The sequence below is a fragment of the Narcine bancroftii genome, chromosome 8 (genome assembly GCF_036971445.1).
Source record: "Narcine bancroftii isolate sNarBan1 chromosome 8, sNarBan1.hap1, whole genome shotgun sequence".
NCBI classification, from domain to species: domain Eukaryota; kingdom Metazoa; phylum Chordata; class Chondrichthyes; order Torpediniformes; family Narcinidae; genus Narcine; species Narcine bancroftii.
The window spans coordinates 151,807,108-151,824,723 of record NC_091476.1 but is presented as its reverse complement, the minus strand read 5'-3'; the positions used below and the strand labels follow the sequence as shown (position 1 = coordinate 151,824,723).

General features: G+C 41.1%; 1 protein-coding gene across 5 annotated transcripts in view; it reads left to right on the top strand.

Moving 5' to 3' along the window:
- Positions 1–14,716, top strand: part of LOC138741378 (transcription elongation factor A protein 3-like) — a 37,719-nt gene extending 23,003 nt beyond the window's left edge. For all 5 annotated transcript variants that reach the window (XM_069895358.1, XM_069895360.1, XM_069895357.1 and 2 more), the window contains 6 exons: positions 5,369–5,520; positions 7,020–7,078; positions 8,087–8,239; positions 10,201–10,347; positions 11,099–11,170; positions 11,958–14,716. In XM_069895358.1, coding sequence (XP_069751459.1) covers positions 5,369–5,520; positions 7,020–7,078; positions 8,087–8,239; positions 10,201–10,347; positions 11,099–11,170; positions 11,958–11,966 — 592 coding nt within the window. In that variant the 3' untranslated portion in view covers positions 11,967–14,716. The remainder of the gene's footprint in view (positions 1–5,368; positions 5,521–7,019; positions 7,079–8,086; positions 8,240–10,200; positions 10,348–11,098; positions 11,171–11,957) is intronic.
- Positions 14,717–17,616: the final 2,900 nt, after the last annotated feature.

Genomic DNA, 17,616 nt, shown 5'->3' with positions numbered 1-17,616 from the left:
CAGTCATTCTGAAAATCTTCAATCATCTTGGATTTGTTATGAAAGCCTTCAACAGGTAAGAAAGATGAAAATCAATTACGTTTTATCATGTAAGCATTGTAGAAATAGAGGCCATCTGAAATGGGTATTTTTCAAAACTCCTGAATGTATTGACTTGTATCAGTGTAGATTATCATAGGTTTTCCTTTTATCAATTGTGACAATTTTTTGTGCCTTAGTTGAGGGAGCATGAGCTAGTTGAGTGGTTTGAACGACATGAATCTAGAGATCAGACTTATTTAATAGGGCAGCATGGTTAGCTATCCAGGTTTGAATCCAGCACTGTCTGTAAGGAGTTTGTATGTTCTCCCTGTGTCTGCTTGGGTTTCCTGCGGGTGCTCCAACTTCATCCCACCCTATAAAATGTGCCGGGGATGTCGGTCAATTGGGTGTAATTGGGAAGCACAGGCTTGTGGGCCGAAAGGGCCTGTTACCGTGCTGTATGTTGAAATATAAATTTAAAAAAAATATTTTGTCCAGATTATTTAATGTAATTTGGGGCCACTTGTAATTAGAAACAAGGATTGTAGCTGACATTTTCAGATTCTTCTCCCTCTTCCAACCCAACTTCTATCCATCTGGTCTCTTTCTCCAACCCCAAAATGCAACGTCTTTTCAGCTAGAATTCCTCTTTGACAAATCTTTGCTAACGTTTACTATCTCAGTACTGACCTGAAATCATTTACCAAAGAGCACTGTGTAATTGATATTTATTGTTCTGAGAGGCAAGTTCCTGTTCTTTTCCATACAAAGCAACATAAAAGGTGGTTTTGTGCTCTATTAAGATTTCTTCCCTCTTATTTGAATCTAATAAATTGAAATACATTTCCATGCAAGTCCCCAGCAATAAATTCCTGTTCCTATCCATTGCATGTTGCTGCCTTGCATGCAGATAGAATGTAGGTTATTGTAGGAAATGTTGGTTACTTGTAGCCATCTTTGTGAATGGCAAAGTTTGTATCTCTCTTGGTGCTTAATTTCAGACATGGATTGCCTTTATCATTCTCAATGAGTGCATCCCTTGGAGCTATTAATGTTTGCTGCACGGAGGGGGAGGCATTGTATCTGCTGTGGCGGCACACCACTAGGCAGGCGAACCGGCCCCGCTTGTAATCCACGCGGCAGGGCAGCCGGCCAAAATGACACCATCGTGGGTTTCCCCTTCTTCTCAGCACAGGGCTTAGAAGCCTGCACTGGGGGACCACGTGACGCTTGGGTGACGTCAGCACCCCCCAGCACGGTTCTCAGCCAGGTCCGGACTGGGAGTACAAGTCCAGTCCAGCAACCTGCAATAAATCAGTTCTGCTCACTGAGCTCAACCCATCTGGTTGTGTGTTCTTTCAGTAGCAGCGTAGCTGCCGCTACAATTGGTGACCCTGACTGGTTCAAATGTCTTTGAACCCATCATGAACGAACTTGGGATCAGTGCTATAGCTATCAAGCTGCCTGAATTCTGGGTTCAGGAGCTGGAGACCTGGTTCGGCCACGCGGAGGCTCAGTTTCACCTCCACCAGATTTCATCCGACACGACCAAATTCTAACATGTGGTCACTGCCCTGGACGAGGCCACCGCCAAATGCGTGCTGCACCTCGTTCACACCCACTCGCCGAAGACAAATATGAGACCATGAAGAGAGTGCTCACACGATCTCTCGGACTATCCAGGCGTCAGCGTGCCACTCGGACGCTGCACCTCGACGCCCTGGGGGACAGGTCCCCGATGGAGCTGATGGACGAGATGCTCGCGCTGATGGGTGATCACACCAACTGCCCATTTTTCTCGACCATCTGCCCGAGGATATCCGGCCGTTAATGGCCCAAGAGAATTTTACCAACCCGAAGAAGGCACAAGAGCTATGGCTCGAGCGATTCCCGAAGGGCTCGGTGGTCCAGCAAGTCATGAGGCACGGGCATGACCTATCACTGCGGTAGAGCATCCAGCCCCTGCAGGGGCCACCAAGAGCATAACCAGGGGCACGGCATCTGCTCCGCTCCAGGCCTCTGCTTCTACCACCAGCGCTGGGGAGCCAAGGCTTGGAAATGTCGTCAGCCCTGCTCGTTCCAGGGAAACGAGCAGGCCGGCCGCTGTTAATGGCTGTGGCAGCTGGCCAAGGACACAGCCTCTTCTACCTGCGGGACTCAGTCAGCGGCCGGCGGTTCCTCGTCAACACTGGGGCCCAGATCAGCATCATCCCGGCCATGGCCATCGAGTCCAGGAACCGACCTCGAGGACCTCTACTCCATGCGGCAAACGCAACAGAGATCTGGATGTATGGAGACAAGACAGTCCACTTCCAGATCGGGCGACCAAAGTTCTCGTGGAGGTTCACTGTCTCATCCCTTCCGACCGCCATCCTGGGTGCTGATGGGGAAGAGAGGCACCAGCATGAATCGGGTGGGCGAGGGGGGAGAACCAAGACAGCGTGAATCGCCTGCCCAATTCGTGGGGGAGAGAGATGACACCGCAAATTGTGCTGGTGATGGGGAGAGGGATGGCAGCACGAATTGGGTAGGTGAGGGGGAGAGAGAGACAGCAGCGTGAATCGGGCGGGCGAGAGAGAGAGAGAGACGGCAGCGCGAATTCGGCAGGCGAGGGGGGAAAAGAGACTGCAGCACGAATTGTGAGGGTGAGAGAGACGGCAGCGTGAATTGGGCGGTTGAGGAGGAGAGAGGCGGCAGCACAAATTGGGTGGTCAAGGGGGAAAGAGACGGCAGTGCGAATCAGGCGGGCAAGGGGAGGAGGCTGTATTATACACGGGGGTAAAAACTTTCTCTCTTTTACCCCTCAAAAATGGGGGGAATCGCATTCTACTTGAAATGCATTATATATGCATATTTACGGTACTTCTATCAGTCACTTCAGTATCTTGCCAAAGAAACTTGCCCCATTAGGGTTTTCCAGATAATAACCTCTTTCTTTCAGGCCACCACAGTGTTCCTTTTTATTTCTTTTATTTCAAGTGAAACATTACGCAGCCAGTCCTCTGCTCTTGTATGGACCATAAGGACTTTAACCAGATTGAAATAAGCATTCACAACCCATCTTCAAAATGGGTTTTTTCCACAAGCTTTCCAGCTTGTCCTGTTCCAGTCCCAGCTGCTGCTGACTGTAGTACTGTAGAACTGAATTCTCTCTCTCTCTCTCTCTCTCTCTCTCTCTCTCTCTCTCTCTCAGAAAAGCATGTTTTTCTCTCTCTCCTTGCAAAACCACATGACCCTCTTAGAACAACAAACTGCACTCAGACAGTCTGTGGCTCCAATGAGTTCTTTCATCTGTTACTTTTCAAAACAACAATCCATTAGTGGCATCCCTTGGGCACTCTTCAAAGTTTTTGCAAAGGCTCTCGGAGCCAGACTGTCTAGCATGAGCAGAGCTCCAGTATTTTAAATGAGATCTGTTTTGAAATGTTTGTATGTGATCTACACTAAAAAAAACCTGCCACACTTTATCTCCCAAAATCATATCTGTATACAATACAGCTATTCTGTTTTGTATATTCTGTCAGAATTCATAGCAGTGGTTTTTAAACTGCTAATTTGGATTACCTTCAATTATCAAAAAAGTACACATACTGTATGCGCATGTAATAGTTGAATTTTCTGGACAATTTTTAGGGTAAAATTTAGGGGATCAACTATTACACGCATACTATGTTTGACCACAGTAAGTACGTTCGGGGTGTCGAGAGCTCAGACAGAAAGGTGGCTGGGGCAGGGTGCAGGCAGGTTCTAACATTAGGGCGAGCAAGCACATAAAAAAGATGTGCCATGACCACTATTTCTTGTGCGTGCAGCACGTTCCACAACCAGTGCATAAAGGAAATTAATGTACGCAGAAAAGATTAGTTACCTAAAGTAATTTAGTTCAAAATATAGAATAAAATCTTAACTAAGTATGTTACTTTGTGCTAACAGCAATTTTGTAAACAGCACAAAATTCACGGGTACCCTATAATTTGATGTTCTCTCCACTCTTCCAACATTGTATTACTTTTATCGCACTTACAACTTTTATCACTAATTATAATTTTGAAAACCAAAGAGAAATAAATACTCTTCGAGCTATTCCTCCCCAAATGCCAGTGGCCAGACCGATTTCCCCTTGAGCACATGCCCCCCCCACCCCCGAACTGTGTACTCACTGCCCAGTTCCCTGCAATGTGTCAGTGAGCTACCAGCGCAAGCACACGACAGGACTCCTGCCATGCACCCATGGGCCACAAGCGCACCTCAGGACTACGGCAATGTGCCAGTGGACTCCTGCAGAAGCGCATCACAGGACCCCACAAGCCCACAGCTCTAGAAGGCGCCACCTCCGAAGAATGTGTCCAGAGGGAGTGGTTGAACCCCTACACCCTCCCGAGCTATGCCACTGAGCTAGGGCTAAAAATAGCAGGGGTGATTTTTACATGTGTCTAATATTTTCAATTGCAAGTTGCTAACACCTCCATTGTGACCACTGGCTCGAACGATTCCTGTCTTAGCCAACATATTCCTGCGAGCCGCACATTATATGTCAAAGAGCCGCATGTGGCTTGGGAGCCGTGGTTTGGCAACCCCGATCTACAATGTTCTACTTGAAAGTGTGGGGAATTGGATTCAGTAATGATTTTGGGAATAGAATTGGGAAAAGTATATAAAAATTGCAGAAGTATGGAGGAAGAGCAGGGGAAATGAAGAGCTGGATTGCTTTTTCAAAGACTCACACCACATTGGCAGGGTTCCTATGGTGAGGCTATGAAATCCCACCCTTATACTTATCCCATAAACTGGTATCTTATTTCCACCACTCATTGCTCTCTGCTTCAATTGAACTCTGCCACGCATCCTTTCAAGAACTTTCCTCAACTCCCTGCTCACTTTTTAAAAATAGATCATGCTTTCTAACTGATTTTTCTGAACAATGGAATTAAGTTTTACCCAATTCCCTTATATTTGTTTTTTAAAAAAGAATCTATTGAACCAATTGTAAAAACTGAACCTCAGAAATACTTGGGCAGACAATGTCTGTGGAGAGCAACAGTCTTGATGTCTCAACTTGATAGCCTTCCCTAGCTCTGATCAAAGGTTATCAATCTGAAGAATTGACCCTTTTTCTCTGTCTCCAGGCCCTGCTGAATGGTTCCAGTGTTTTCTGATGGAAAGTGATGAAAGTTTGATCATTTGCTGCAAACCGCCCCCCCCCCCCCCCCCCATCTTTACATTTATACGATGTCTCAGTTGGCTTCAGCTCATACTTGCTTAGGCATTTTGGTCTCTTCTTTGGATGTTCTTTCTGTTGTGGGTTGCACTGTCTGCGTATGATCTAACATGTAGCTGTTTTTAACAGTGGCAGTGCCAGTAAAGGAAAGGTGGATTCGCCTTCTTCCCCCATCAGCCCCACGTTCTCCTCAGCAGTGATTCTCCCTCCTTTCCTGTCAACTGGGGAGACTATCCGTGACAAGTGCATCGAGATGCTGATCGCAGCATTAAAGACTGATAGTAAGATGTGTTTCTATTGGATGAGGTGATCTGGTATGTTGCGACCCTTTAACACGAACTGCACAGCAGCTGAGAGTGTGTTGTGGGAAGGGACCAAGAATGGAAAGGAGCATCTTGTTTAAGGTTGAAGACTGATCCTGGAAAAGCAAGATAATAACATGCTCAACTTGTGATTTAAAAAAAATGTTTGGATAGTTTTTGGTCAATGAATAAAACAGACATTTTTAATATTTTTTTTGTTATATATATTGGGCAACGTACATACTAGTATGCACCAAAATTTTTACCTGCTGCATCCAATCAAGATCTTCATTAAAACAATCTTGCAATAATATACATTGAAGTAATAAGAGATGATAAATAAAAAGGACAGGTAATAAATATTCACCATTATCATATAGTGCAAGATAAAATGTGGCATTACAATAGTGCAGACAGAATTGTCGTGTCGGAGTAGTCCATGATTAGTTCAATGAGGGGAGGTTCAAAAGACTGATGGCCGTTCTTGAACCTGGAGATGCTAGTCTTCAGGCTTCCATACTTTTTTAGTTGAAGGTAGCAGTTTGAAGAGATGTGTGCAGGGGCTCCTTTCTGACATTGGCTGCCTTCTTGAGGCAAGGGTTCACATTGTTGTCTTCAGTGATGGGAGGTCAGAGTCTGTGTTGGACTTGGCTATGTTCACTACCTTCTGCAGCCTCCTGTTTTTCTGGGTGCGCAGATGACCAGACCAGACTGGGGCAACCAGCCAGTATTCTTTTCAAAGTTCACCTGTAGAAGTTTGGAGTTTTCAATGACCTGTCAAATCCCCTCGCACTTCTTAGAAAGAAGAGGTGCTGGGGTACCTTCTTCACGGTTGCCTATATAAATAACATTTTTAAAGTGCCATCCATAACTCAAGGATGCTCCAAAGCACCTAACAGCCATTGGAGTAGTTTTGAAGTGTAGTTACTAAATTAATAGCCAAAATGAATTAGCAAGAACTCTCTAACTGGCAATTGCTTCACACTGAGAAACTTATTTTGGCATTGGAGAAATGGGGTTGGATACATAGAGAATTTGGTGAATCCAGAGGAGAAATTTATATTTACCAAATTTCCAGGGGAACAAACTTGTGTCATCAGTGGCAACCAATGCTACCTGTCTTTGCTATAGCGATGTAACGTGGTGGAGAGGTTAGATTTCTTGTCCTAATGTTGTTCGGTCGTCAAAGCCAAAATAGGTGCTCACTGATTCAGCATGTCATCAACAGCTGAATTCTGTTGCAAAGTACGCCAATTGCATCAATGCTGTTTCATCAGTAATGAGTACAATCCTTCCTGCACTTATCAAGTTGATGGTGATTGAACAATTCAGCATTTCTAGAGCACAATGCCAAAGTTCAGAGTTTCCACTCAGGGATGTGCTGAGATCACCTTGCTGGCCATGAGCATGGGGACTGAGTAACCATAAGGGATATTTCAACTAATTTAGTCATATTTTACTGCATTCTTTTTCCATAGATGATTACAAGGACTATGGAGCCAACTGTGAAAAGATGGGTGCAGAAATTGAAGATTATATCCTTCTGTATTCATCAGCAATTATACTACATGGAGAGCCCCGGGTTATGAACGAGATCCATTCCTACATCTGTCTTTAAATTGAATTTGTAGATAAGTCAGAACAGGTACATACGGTTCTTATTTAGCATCCGTTAGTCAAATGTTTGTCTTAGTACTATTAAAAAAAAATTAAAGAAGTAGTTCTTAAAGCAGTTTGCTTAGAAGTTAATCTCGTCCCAGAATGGGCATTCGTGAGGTCACATTATGCACATGCGCGAATCGGGGGCACAATCTTTTTGTAAAGACGAATTGTCTATAAGTCATGCATTCGTAACCAGGGGAATCCTGTATTTCTGAAAGGTGTCATGAAATCAACGAAAACAAAACGGCATATACTTTTTCACACCAGGACCCTTCACAGTGTGTTAACAATGAGTGGGCATCTAATTACAGTGGTAGCCTGAAGAGTGTAAGAAGACGAGAAAATAAGAGCGGGAATAGGCTTTAAGTGTCTCCACTAATTTTCTCCTCTGGGATAAAGAATTTCAGAGATCACCACACTCTGTGAGAAGCTGCTTCTCCCCTTCGCAGGGGGTTGGGGTGGCGGGCAGAATGCTGGGTGACCTGTTGAATCCCTCCAGCACCTGTGTATGTTATGACTATTTACCTTATCTATACCCGTCATGATTTTATAAACCTCTGAGGTCTCCCCTCAGCCTCTCACTCTCCAGGGAGATTCAATTCAACTTTAGTTTCTTGTAAAATGTGAGCTTGTCCTTTGTGCCCCGATGGAAGACTCATTGTGCTCTAGCTATGTGAATGCGGTGCTCCTTGTTAAATTATACAATTTCCAAAGGCAATTCATGGTAAATCCCAAGACATTGGCGTTCTTCAAGTTACCTTTTGTCTCTGAACCTAATCCAGTGAGTTTATGGATATATAGATCATCAGATCTCTCTTTTAAATTGATTTTCCACCTTCAAGTTGCCTCTGGTTTCATTGTATGCTGCTTAACTATTTCACATGTCTACCAGGAGTTTCAGAAAACAGATATGAAGTACAAAAACCGGGTCCGAAGCAGAATAAGTAACCTGAAAGACCCAAAGAATCCTAACTTGAGAAAGAATGTGTTGTCTGGTGCGATAGACCTCCTGCACTTGGCAAGGATGAGTGCTGAGGTGAGATTGCATTACAGTACCTGTTAACACATGAGATGTGTGTTCCCGACATTGATGCAGACTAGGGCAATTCATCTACTCCCCTGTCATCATCAAATCTCCAAGTCATCTCCACATCCCAATGTGCCATTCCTCCAAGTGTTTCACTGGCCCCTGACACCTCTAATCTAGCAGGGACCTGTTCCATAGGTGTTAATCAAACTAGTTATTTCTTGGTTTATTTTCACTAATGACGGATAATGTGATTAACTCCATTTTGTAGCGGTGTGGTGGGGCTGGCAGTAAAGGAGAATGGCTTTGTTCAGTGGTGCTTAACAAAAGCCACTGATATTGATGGGGTGCTTCACAGAATGAGAGTTATCTGTAACAAGGCATTTCATAGAATCCAAGAGATAAACAATGGAAATGGGCTCTTCTGTCCCCCAAATCATACTAACCATTCATATACAGTGAAGCCCCAAACAGTGAAAAACCAACAGGGTTATCGATTTTTCCAATTCATAAAAGTGCTGGAGAAATTCAGCTGGTCATACATTTTGTAGCAAAGATAAGTAACCTTTGTCAAGGTATTGTATATAAAAAAAAATACTGCATGACCTGCTGAGCTTCTCCAGCACTTTAGTACTTTGGTGTATTAAACTACAATCACAGTATCTGCAGACTTTCTTGTTTAACTACAGATTTGTCGAGCACTTTTTTTTTACTGTTTCATTTATGTTGATGGAAAATGATACTAGATAGGCTATGAAATGGCCAGCTGACTTCATTCACTCATTGGCTCTCGGTACTTCAACACTTGGTTCTTAAATTGTCCTTTATTTCTGATTCACCTTGCTCTGTAATCTTCTCTACCCTTGCATCCCTCCATAATCCGTCAGTTAAAGCACCTCGTGTCCTGGTTTTTTATTATCCTACCACTGACGGCTGTACTTTGAATTTTGGATTGCCCTCTCTAAAAGTTGTACCTTATTGCATTACTTTAGAAACTGATAAAAATGCACCCATTTTCCTACTAACTTACTACCCATTATCTAATTTTATGTGGCTCAATGCCTGACAATCATCCCACAAACTGCCCAGGGCAGTGGTTCTCAACCTTTTTCTCTCCACTCACATAACACTTTAAGTATTCCCTGTGCCATGGGTGCTTTTTGATTAGTAAGGGGTTGCTTAAGGTGGTATGTAGGTGGAAAGAGAAAGGTTGAGAACCACTGTTTTAATCGTTCCTAATTGACTCGTTATGTGCACTGTTTCATAGCTCCAAAGGAAATGGGCCAATTATAATTTTTCTCAAGCAAAATATTTCAGTAACAATTAGGTCTAGAGCAGTGATTCTCAACCTTACCTTCCCACTCACATACTACCTCAAGCAATCCCTTACTAATCGTAGAGCCCCGATGGCATAAGGATTACTTAATGTGGTATGTGAGTGGAAAGAAAAAAGATTGAGAACCACTGGCATGGGGGATATTTTACTATGTTTTGCATGCTTTTTAAATGCAAGTTGGGCTGGGTTAAGGTTAACATCCTGCACCCTTGGGAGTAGGATAGAGTGAGAGGCAATAACTCTCCATGTCAATGGGTCTTTGGAAGTTCAAGGATGATGTAGAGAGCTGATAAAGCAAAAATCATTGGTAGATGGATTGCACAGCAAGCACACTCTAACATACATTCATTGGCATATGGTAAATTTTGGATCAAGTAGAATGATGGCTCTTTCTTTTCACGTGGATAACTTTGCCTTCTCACAAAAGGTTTTGAGAAATTTGGAGTTGAGATTAACTTTTCAATTGTATTTTAGATAGAGATTTGAGCCCATGTTTTGAGCTCAGAGTGCCGACATTACTTTTAAACCAAATTGAGGAAAGAAGATCTCAACCTGTCTGCATTTCTCTTGCATATGTGGAGTTGCACTGTTACAATGAGTTGACTGCCACTCTTCTTCACTCACGTCACTGCAGGAGATGGCCAGTGATGAGTTGAAGGAGCTACGCAATGTGATAACTAAGGAAGCGATTCGGGAGCATCAGATGGCCAAAACAGGTGGTACCATTTCTAGTCTCTTCCAATGTGGGAGATGCAAGAAGAAAAACTGTACATACAATCAGGTATGGAGCAGTTTTTATTAATAAAATAGTGTGCTGTGTATAAGGAAAAAAAAAATTGAGAGCAAGGGATAATTATCAAGTATTTGCAATTATGTTCAGACTGAAGCCCAAATGGATAATCCATGTGAATCCCCTTGGGTTCCCACCAACATAGAAGCTACTCTTTCACCGTTATGATTAATGCCACATGATCTCAAGAAACAGCTGAGGGTTCTGGATGCAGCAAAGATGATAGGCCTCAGCAGTACATCAGTTAGGGCCCAAGAGTTGTGCAGGTTGCACACACTAACCACACTTCCATCCAAGCTGCTCCAGTGCATTAGTCTTTATGTCTTGTGATCTTACTGTTAAAATGAGAACCTTTTCAGATGCTCAACTCAGTCTGATGGAAGAACTCAGCAGGTCAAGCAGCACCAGTTGGAGAAAAAAATGTCGACATTTCCGAAACATCCTGGTAAAATTGAAATCCCTGTGCATTAATTGAGTCAGTGAACTATACTGGTGAGAGTGGCATCCTGAATAAAAATCTGGGATCAAAGCCATCCCTGTCTGTGTATGGTGATATCCATAGGCTCATAAAAAGCAAGATTTGCATCTCACAAGTACTTGTCCTCAAGGCTGAGTGTAGATGACAATTAAGTGCTTGCCTTTGCAGCTATTCCAATGATATATCTCCTGAACTTCAGACCAATAACTTGAAACTGATGTAGTGATGCATGGGTTGATTTAATAAAGAATTTCTTTTAAATAGGTTCAAACCCGGAGTGCTGATGAACCAATGACGACATTTGTTTTGTGCAATGAATGTGGAAACCGTTGGAAGGTTTGTTTTAAAATCATTTAATTCCATTCATTTCTTCATGTTTAATTTATTTATTCTCATTTTCATTTGATGTTTTAATTTGTTCCTCTTTTTCCATTTTTTTTTGCTATAGCTTGTTTATTTTCCCCACTTACACCCATTAACACCCTTCTTATTGTCCTGCCATTTCTGGTGGCCTGATAACCTGCCCACCATCATGGGTTTGGGATGTGGTGAGAAATCAAAGCACCTGAAAGTAACCAATGCAGTCACAGGGATAAGGGGCAAACAGCTGTCACCGGAGGTCAAATTCCAAACTTGGTAGCTGGCACTAAGAGTCATAGTTATTGCGTGAACGAAGACAGCTTTTCAGTACCTCCTTCAATTCACTTATTTTAATAGATGTCAAAAGGCTTCTCTGTTGACCTGGTGTCACGGGTCAGACCTACCTCCAGTACTCTTGCAAGTAGGAACAAGTCCTCTCTCATTTTTCTTTCTCTCAATCTCTGGTGCTGACCTGTTGTAGTCAACTTGCTAATCAAAAATGGGATTCTCCTAGCCTCTGAGAAATGGTGGGAAGTTGTAGCTCACTCATTGAATATCATTGAATAAGAAAGAATGGCCTCCGCTAACCAAATGTCACATATCTCAAGGCCATGATCATAGCTAAACTGTGTGAGCTCAGCTTTCAATGGTTCATGTAATATTTTAATGTGTCACTGCTCTGCAACACCTAAAATATAAGAAACTATTGCTTTTTAATAAGGTTTTAGAAAATGCTAAAGCCTAATTGTTTTTTAAATTTCAGTTCTGCTAATTGACTGGATAATATTGAAACATTCTTCACTACAATTAAAACCTCATTTCACGGAGGAGAGGAAAATGTTTTCTTGCAAAGTCAGAAATGTTTATGGTGCTTTTCTCATTTTGTTTTAAAATGACTCAACAGCAAATTGGTTCTCCATGAATAATATTGAACATCTGCAGTTTTTTGCACATTGCATTTTTATTGCTGCATAACAAGATGTAGATTTTAATGAAAATAGTGGAAACGTTCAGCAGGCCAGGTGGCATTGTGGAAAGAGAAATACAAAGTTTTCAGATTCAAATTATTAGCTTTTATATTCTGCCTCAGCTGTCAAGCATTAACTCTCTTTATCTCAGAACTCCAGCATCTGCAGTTTTATTTTCAATTTAGATATCACTGTCAAATGTTTGTCAAATTATTGGCATTACAGTACAGAAGCAAATTTGTTACACTTTCAACAGTAAGAAACATTTCTTTAGTGTTGATTATATTGCACGAATCATTAAGCTGGTTTTTGAAAATTAATTTTATTGGAGTAACTAGGAATTTATAGTGAGAAACATTTCTCATTCTTAACAGGCATTTTTTTAAAGGTTCCAGAATGAATAATTCTTTTGATTCAACTGAAGTAGATGTGTTTTTTTAAAAAAAATGCTATCTGGATCCAACTCTCTTTAGAATAACCAGCAATAAGGAATTACATACAGTCTCCCAGCAGAGTACTGCATTCGAACAAGGCCAAATCTTAAATGAGTTCTTTGTAGATCACTCTTCATTTTTGTTCATATTTATAAAAGGAGTTCCTCTTCCCAGCTTTATCTACCAACTGTTCCCCTCCCTACTCAAACCTGATCTGTTAGCTTCTGTTGAGCTTCTCTTCCATGAGAATATAGACACCCGCCAATATTTTACTGGTGTTATAATTCTTCCAAAGTGAATGCTGGGAATTCATAGTGTCACAAATAAACCTTGACCTTATATAGATATGACAACCATATCTATATAAAATTAAAATCAATAAGAAGGAAATTGTAAAACTGTGTCAACAACTGGCTATGAATAGCATTGCTAATTCTGGAAGGATGGATTCCTGTTTTTTTTCTCTACAAGCCCTACCACAAAGCAAGGTTAAAAGCTAACACATAGGAATCAAGTGACAACAACCTGAAGATAGAAAGTATAGCACCAAAGCTTCTGAACAACCCTAATTCTTTAAGTTGTAGTAATAGTCCATAATTGGGCACCACATCCTTTGGAATTTAATATTTGACTCTTTAATGGCATATCTAATTTTTTATAAACTGAAACAAGACATAATATCATTTAACCATTGTGTATGTGTAGGTGGAGTATTGTTTTTCCATTTAATTGAAATTGCACGTCTGGTGAGGTAAAAGATAAAATTTGGTTTTGATTTGGAGACCGCAGAATGTCAACATCTTAAAATGATCCAAATAGAGCAATTAAAGGGCAAGGTTCTAATTTGAATTTAAGAATCACCAATAATGTTTGAAAGATATCTTTCCAATTGTTTTCTAAACTAGCGCAAGTCCGCAACATGTGAACCAAAGAAGCATCACCCATTTTACATTTGTCACATAAAGGATCTTTTATCTGAATAAAAACAAGACAATTAAACTTTAGACATATGGCTCGATGGACCACTTTAAATTGCAACAAACAGTGTTGTGCACAAAAGGAGGTCGTATTAATCAGATTACAACTAGAATCCCACTGAGAATGAAAGATTCAAATCCTGTTCCCAATCGTTTGAGAATAAGGGCATAATTTAGACTTCAGAATTTTTCTCTTGCCAGCCCTATTATATCTAATCATTTTTTTCAACCTTCTTTGCAAAATACTGTCTTTAATGACTGTCTTTAAATGTTTTAAAGACCTTTTTATTTGAAACAATTTTGCTTCCTTTGAACAAATGGTGGTAAAATTTAAAACAAGATAATTTTTTTTTAGCTATTTACAAGTTCAATCTCAGATCCCTGACTTTCTGTGAATTCCCAAGGCAAACATTCTTAATACACTTTTTGATTTACAACTTTCTCATAAAGGTTTAATATATCTTATTTATAATAATTTGCTTGATTTAAGGATAGCCTCGTTATTTAAAATCAAGAACAATTGGGAGCAGGATGGATTCCTAAAGCTTACCTTGTATTTCAATCACATAACTTTCATATGTTGGTCGCCAGATATGCCCTATCATATTACCTTTCCTTTCCCTCAGCCAATGGGAGAGTGGTGTTATTATTGTTTAGCTGTGAATGCATTCATTGCTGCGACGCCCTTCTTTCCTATAATATTTTTTGTATCTGTGTCACTAATAAACAAGATTGTTCATAGAAAATTACAAAAAAATCCTCAATTTTGTCTTTGGATCTGATTTTTCCCCCCTCCCCCCCTCTCCAAACATTGTCCAGAGAAACCTCCTGATGGGCTTGTGGATAATCCCCGAGAGTGGGCAATTGACTTTAAAAAGATATTTAGCAAGTCCTTGCCTAAGTGTGAAATATTTTAGATATTTGATATGAAATTTGTGTTTTGTTTTCTGAAAACTCTTGACTATTGCCGTGTTGCTGAGTTGGCAGAAGTGTGAATATTTGGCTTGTTTTAAAATTTTTATTATTTTCCCGCTCCAGGCTAGCTTTGGATGTTTGTATTCAGTAAATCAGTGATTTGAAATTGCAGTCAAATTGTTTTAGAAATGTGACTGTCAACAAATTAAATAAACCCAATTAAATCTTTTCCATTTTATTTTCAGGTAGTTTTTTTTTCTTGCTATTTTAACATTTGGTGCAAGTTCATTTGAGATGTCTTTGTAGCATAGTGATGCACTTTCTGCCTGCATTCAATCCTAACCCCAAGAAATGTGGAAGTGGAGTTGTACATTCTTCCAGTTCCTCTGGATGCTTCATTTTCCACTGTCAATAGGGCATTTCACGTCGGGCCTCCACCCTGAGACTGGCTACAGAGCGGATAGAAAAATGGGAACTTAACTTTCAGACAGCAGCCCTAAAAGGCTGCTCCTGCATCCCATTGAGAGCCAAAAGCTCCTCGTAGCACTCTCCGAAACTGATAGAGGAGGGGGCGACTGGTGCCGTAGCGCAACCCACCATAATCCCCCACCCAGCTGAAACTGCTCTATGGTTCCCATGACAGTTCCGGCTGTGTGGGGGGAATTATGGGTAGGGAAGACGGCCATTGTTCTGCCGTGTTTTGAGCCACAGAGAAGGGTCCCGAAGGCTGTCCCAACCCACACCGGCTGCCCTGAAGGCTCCCGCTGCCTCGACGGTTCCCGCTGCCCCGATGGCTCCTTACCGCCCCTGACTTGGAGGGAGAGGGGTGAGTGGGGAGATGGATCGTGGGCTGACAGCATCATCTGCCTGCCCCTAAACAGCCTCTTAGTCCGACTATACATTCAGATTGATCGGCGGAGGGCTGCGCTGCAGAGATGATCCCTCTCGGAGAGGGGTTGGAATATGCAGCTCGGAGACCACCTCCACACATTCAGAAAGGTAGGTGATTATGTGTTTTGGCAGAGTTTCTCCGCCTTTACTTCTCAACTTTTGGGCTATCTGAAATGATGAAAAGAATCTGTGGGCTGGGAGATTATTGCCCCTTGTGTATGCTAGAAAATGGGGAATTTGATGGGATTATTGTGAATGGATATCATGAAGTTAATGGGCTGAAGGGCCCGTTTTGGCATTGTCTCACACTGAGGTGTCAGCACCATGAACAATAATGCTATATGGCAAAAGCTGACAATTTGGTTTGACGGATCTACATTGTTATTCATGTTCCATGAATCTTTTCCCATTGTTTCACTTGTCTTTCAGGGTTCAATCTTCTTTATCTAATTTCCCATTTTAATGTAGACTATACATATTCAACCAGACAAAACAGCATTTTTCCAGACCACAGTGTGCAGACATAATATATTTCTCACACAGAGCATAATAATATGTAAATCAAAATATAAATATGTATAAACTGGAATAATTTACACCTCATTTATAAGGAACCGAAGCTTACAAGATATTGTACATTAACCTCACAGCCTGCTGAAAGAAGCTATTTCCCAGCCTGGCAGACCTGATTTTGATTTTCCTGTACCTCCTACCTGATGCTAGAAGGTCAAAGATATTGTCTGATGGTGGGTAGGGATCGTCAATAATTCTTTGAGTCTCATCTCCAAAATCCTATGGGTCAGAAATTTCTAAATGTTTTCAGACTTTTGTCTTAATTCATTTTCGTAAGGTTGACTGTTCAGTCTGTCCTAATGGTTCGAGAATCTTCACCCTGGGAAATATTCTCAAGATCTCAGCTTTATTAAGCTTTCAAGGAATCTCATACATTTCCTTTTTTAAATGGAGCATGAACATCCTGGATTGGCTCAACAGGAAATGGGAATATTTTGGAATGGAGTGCTGTATCTCGGGGTTCGGGCATCCAAAGGCTTTAAAGAGTATGGAGTTCAAGGAATGGTAGGACATAAGAAATCTACAGTGATAATAAATGAGATCCAACAACAGTGGTTTTCAAACTTTTTCTTTAATCTCACATACCACTTTAAGTCATTTTTACTAATCACAAAGCAACTTTGGCAAAGGGATTACATAAGGTGGTATGTGAGTGGAAAGAAAAAGTTTGAAAACCATTGCCCTGAAAACAATGATAATTTTAAAACTAGAATGCCAGATGTAACCGTCCTGTAATTACAACATGAAATATCTACTTCAAATCTTGCACATTGTATGAAGGGCACAGACAAATGTACTGAAGTTTTCACACTATTCCAATCAATGTTAAACTAAATACCTATTTTTGTGGCTTAAAAAAAAATCTTATACTGATCATTCTGAAGTCATGCAATGAATCTTGGGCAAATCAATATTGCTGTAGGCTTCTCAAGGGTGGATGATAGCCTCCAACCAATGTAGCCCAGGGACATTCAATCTGGCAAAACTTTCTTTCAACACATGATTACCGTAGCAGTTAGCGCAACAGGTCCCAGTGCCAGGGACCTGGGTTTGAATTCGGCACTGTCTATAAGGAGTTTTATTCTTCCCGTGAGTGTGTGTGGGTTTCTTCCGGGCATTCCGATTTCCTCTCACGCTTCAAAACATACGGGGGTTGCAGGTTAATTTGGGTGGCATGGGATTGTCGGTCAGAAGGACTACATTGTATGTCTAAATTATAAACTTAAAATAGATCACAGTAAATTTATATTTTCCATTGAACTTCCATTTTCTAGACTGACCAATTGAATTGAACTTGTTTTTTTTTAGTCTCTTTCAAGATGCGGCACATTCCAGGTTATTAAAGATTAATTTCAATGTGATTTAATATGAAGAAATATATTGTGGTATTTCATGCAGTTATTAAGGGGCTTACATTTAAATACATGGAGATCCTGTTTCAATAATTTAAAAAAAACTAAGATGCATTTTAGTGAATACCCTGTGAGTTATTGTTTAAATGTTCCAGTGATTCCATTGTAAGGGGAAATATGCTTTTGCATAAAAGCAGGACATTAGGATTTTGAGGCCTAATTTTTAGGCACTAAACTAGATTTCCAATGGACATTACTTTTTGTAGATTTCAAAGTGCTATTATGGTCAGTGTTGTAAAGACAAAAATAGAA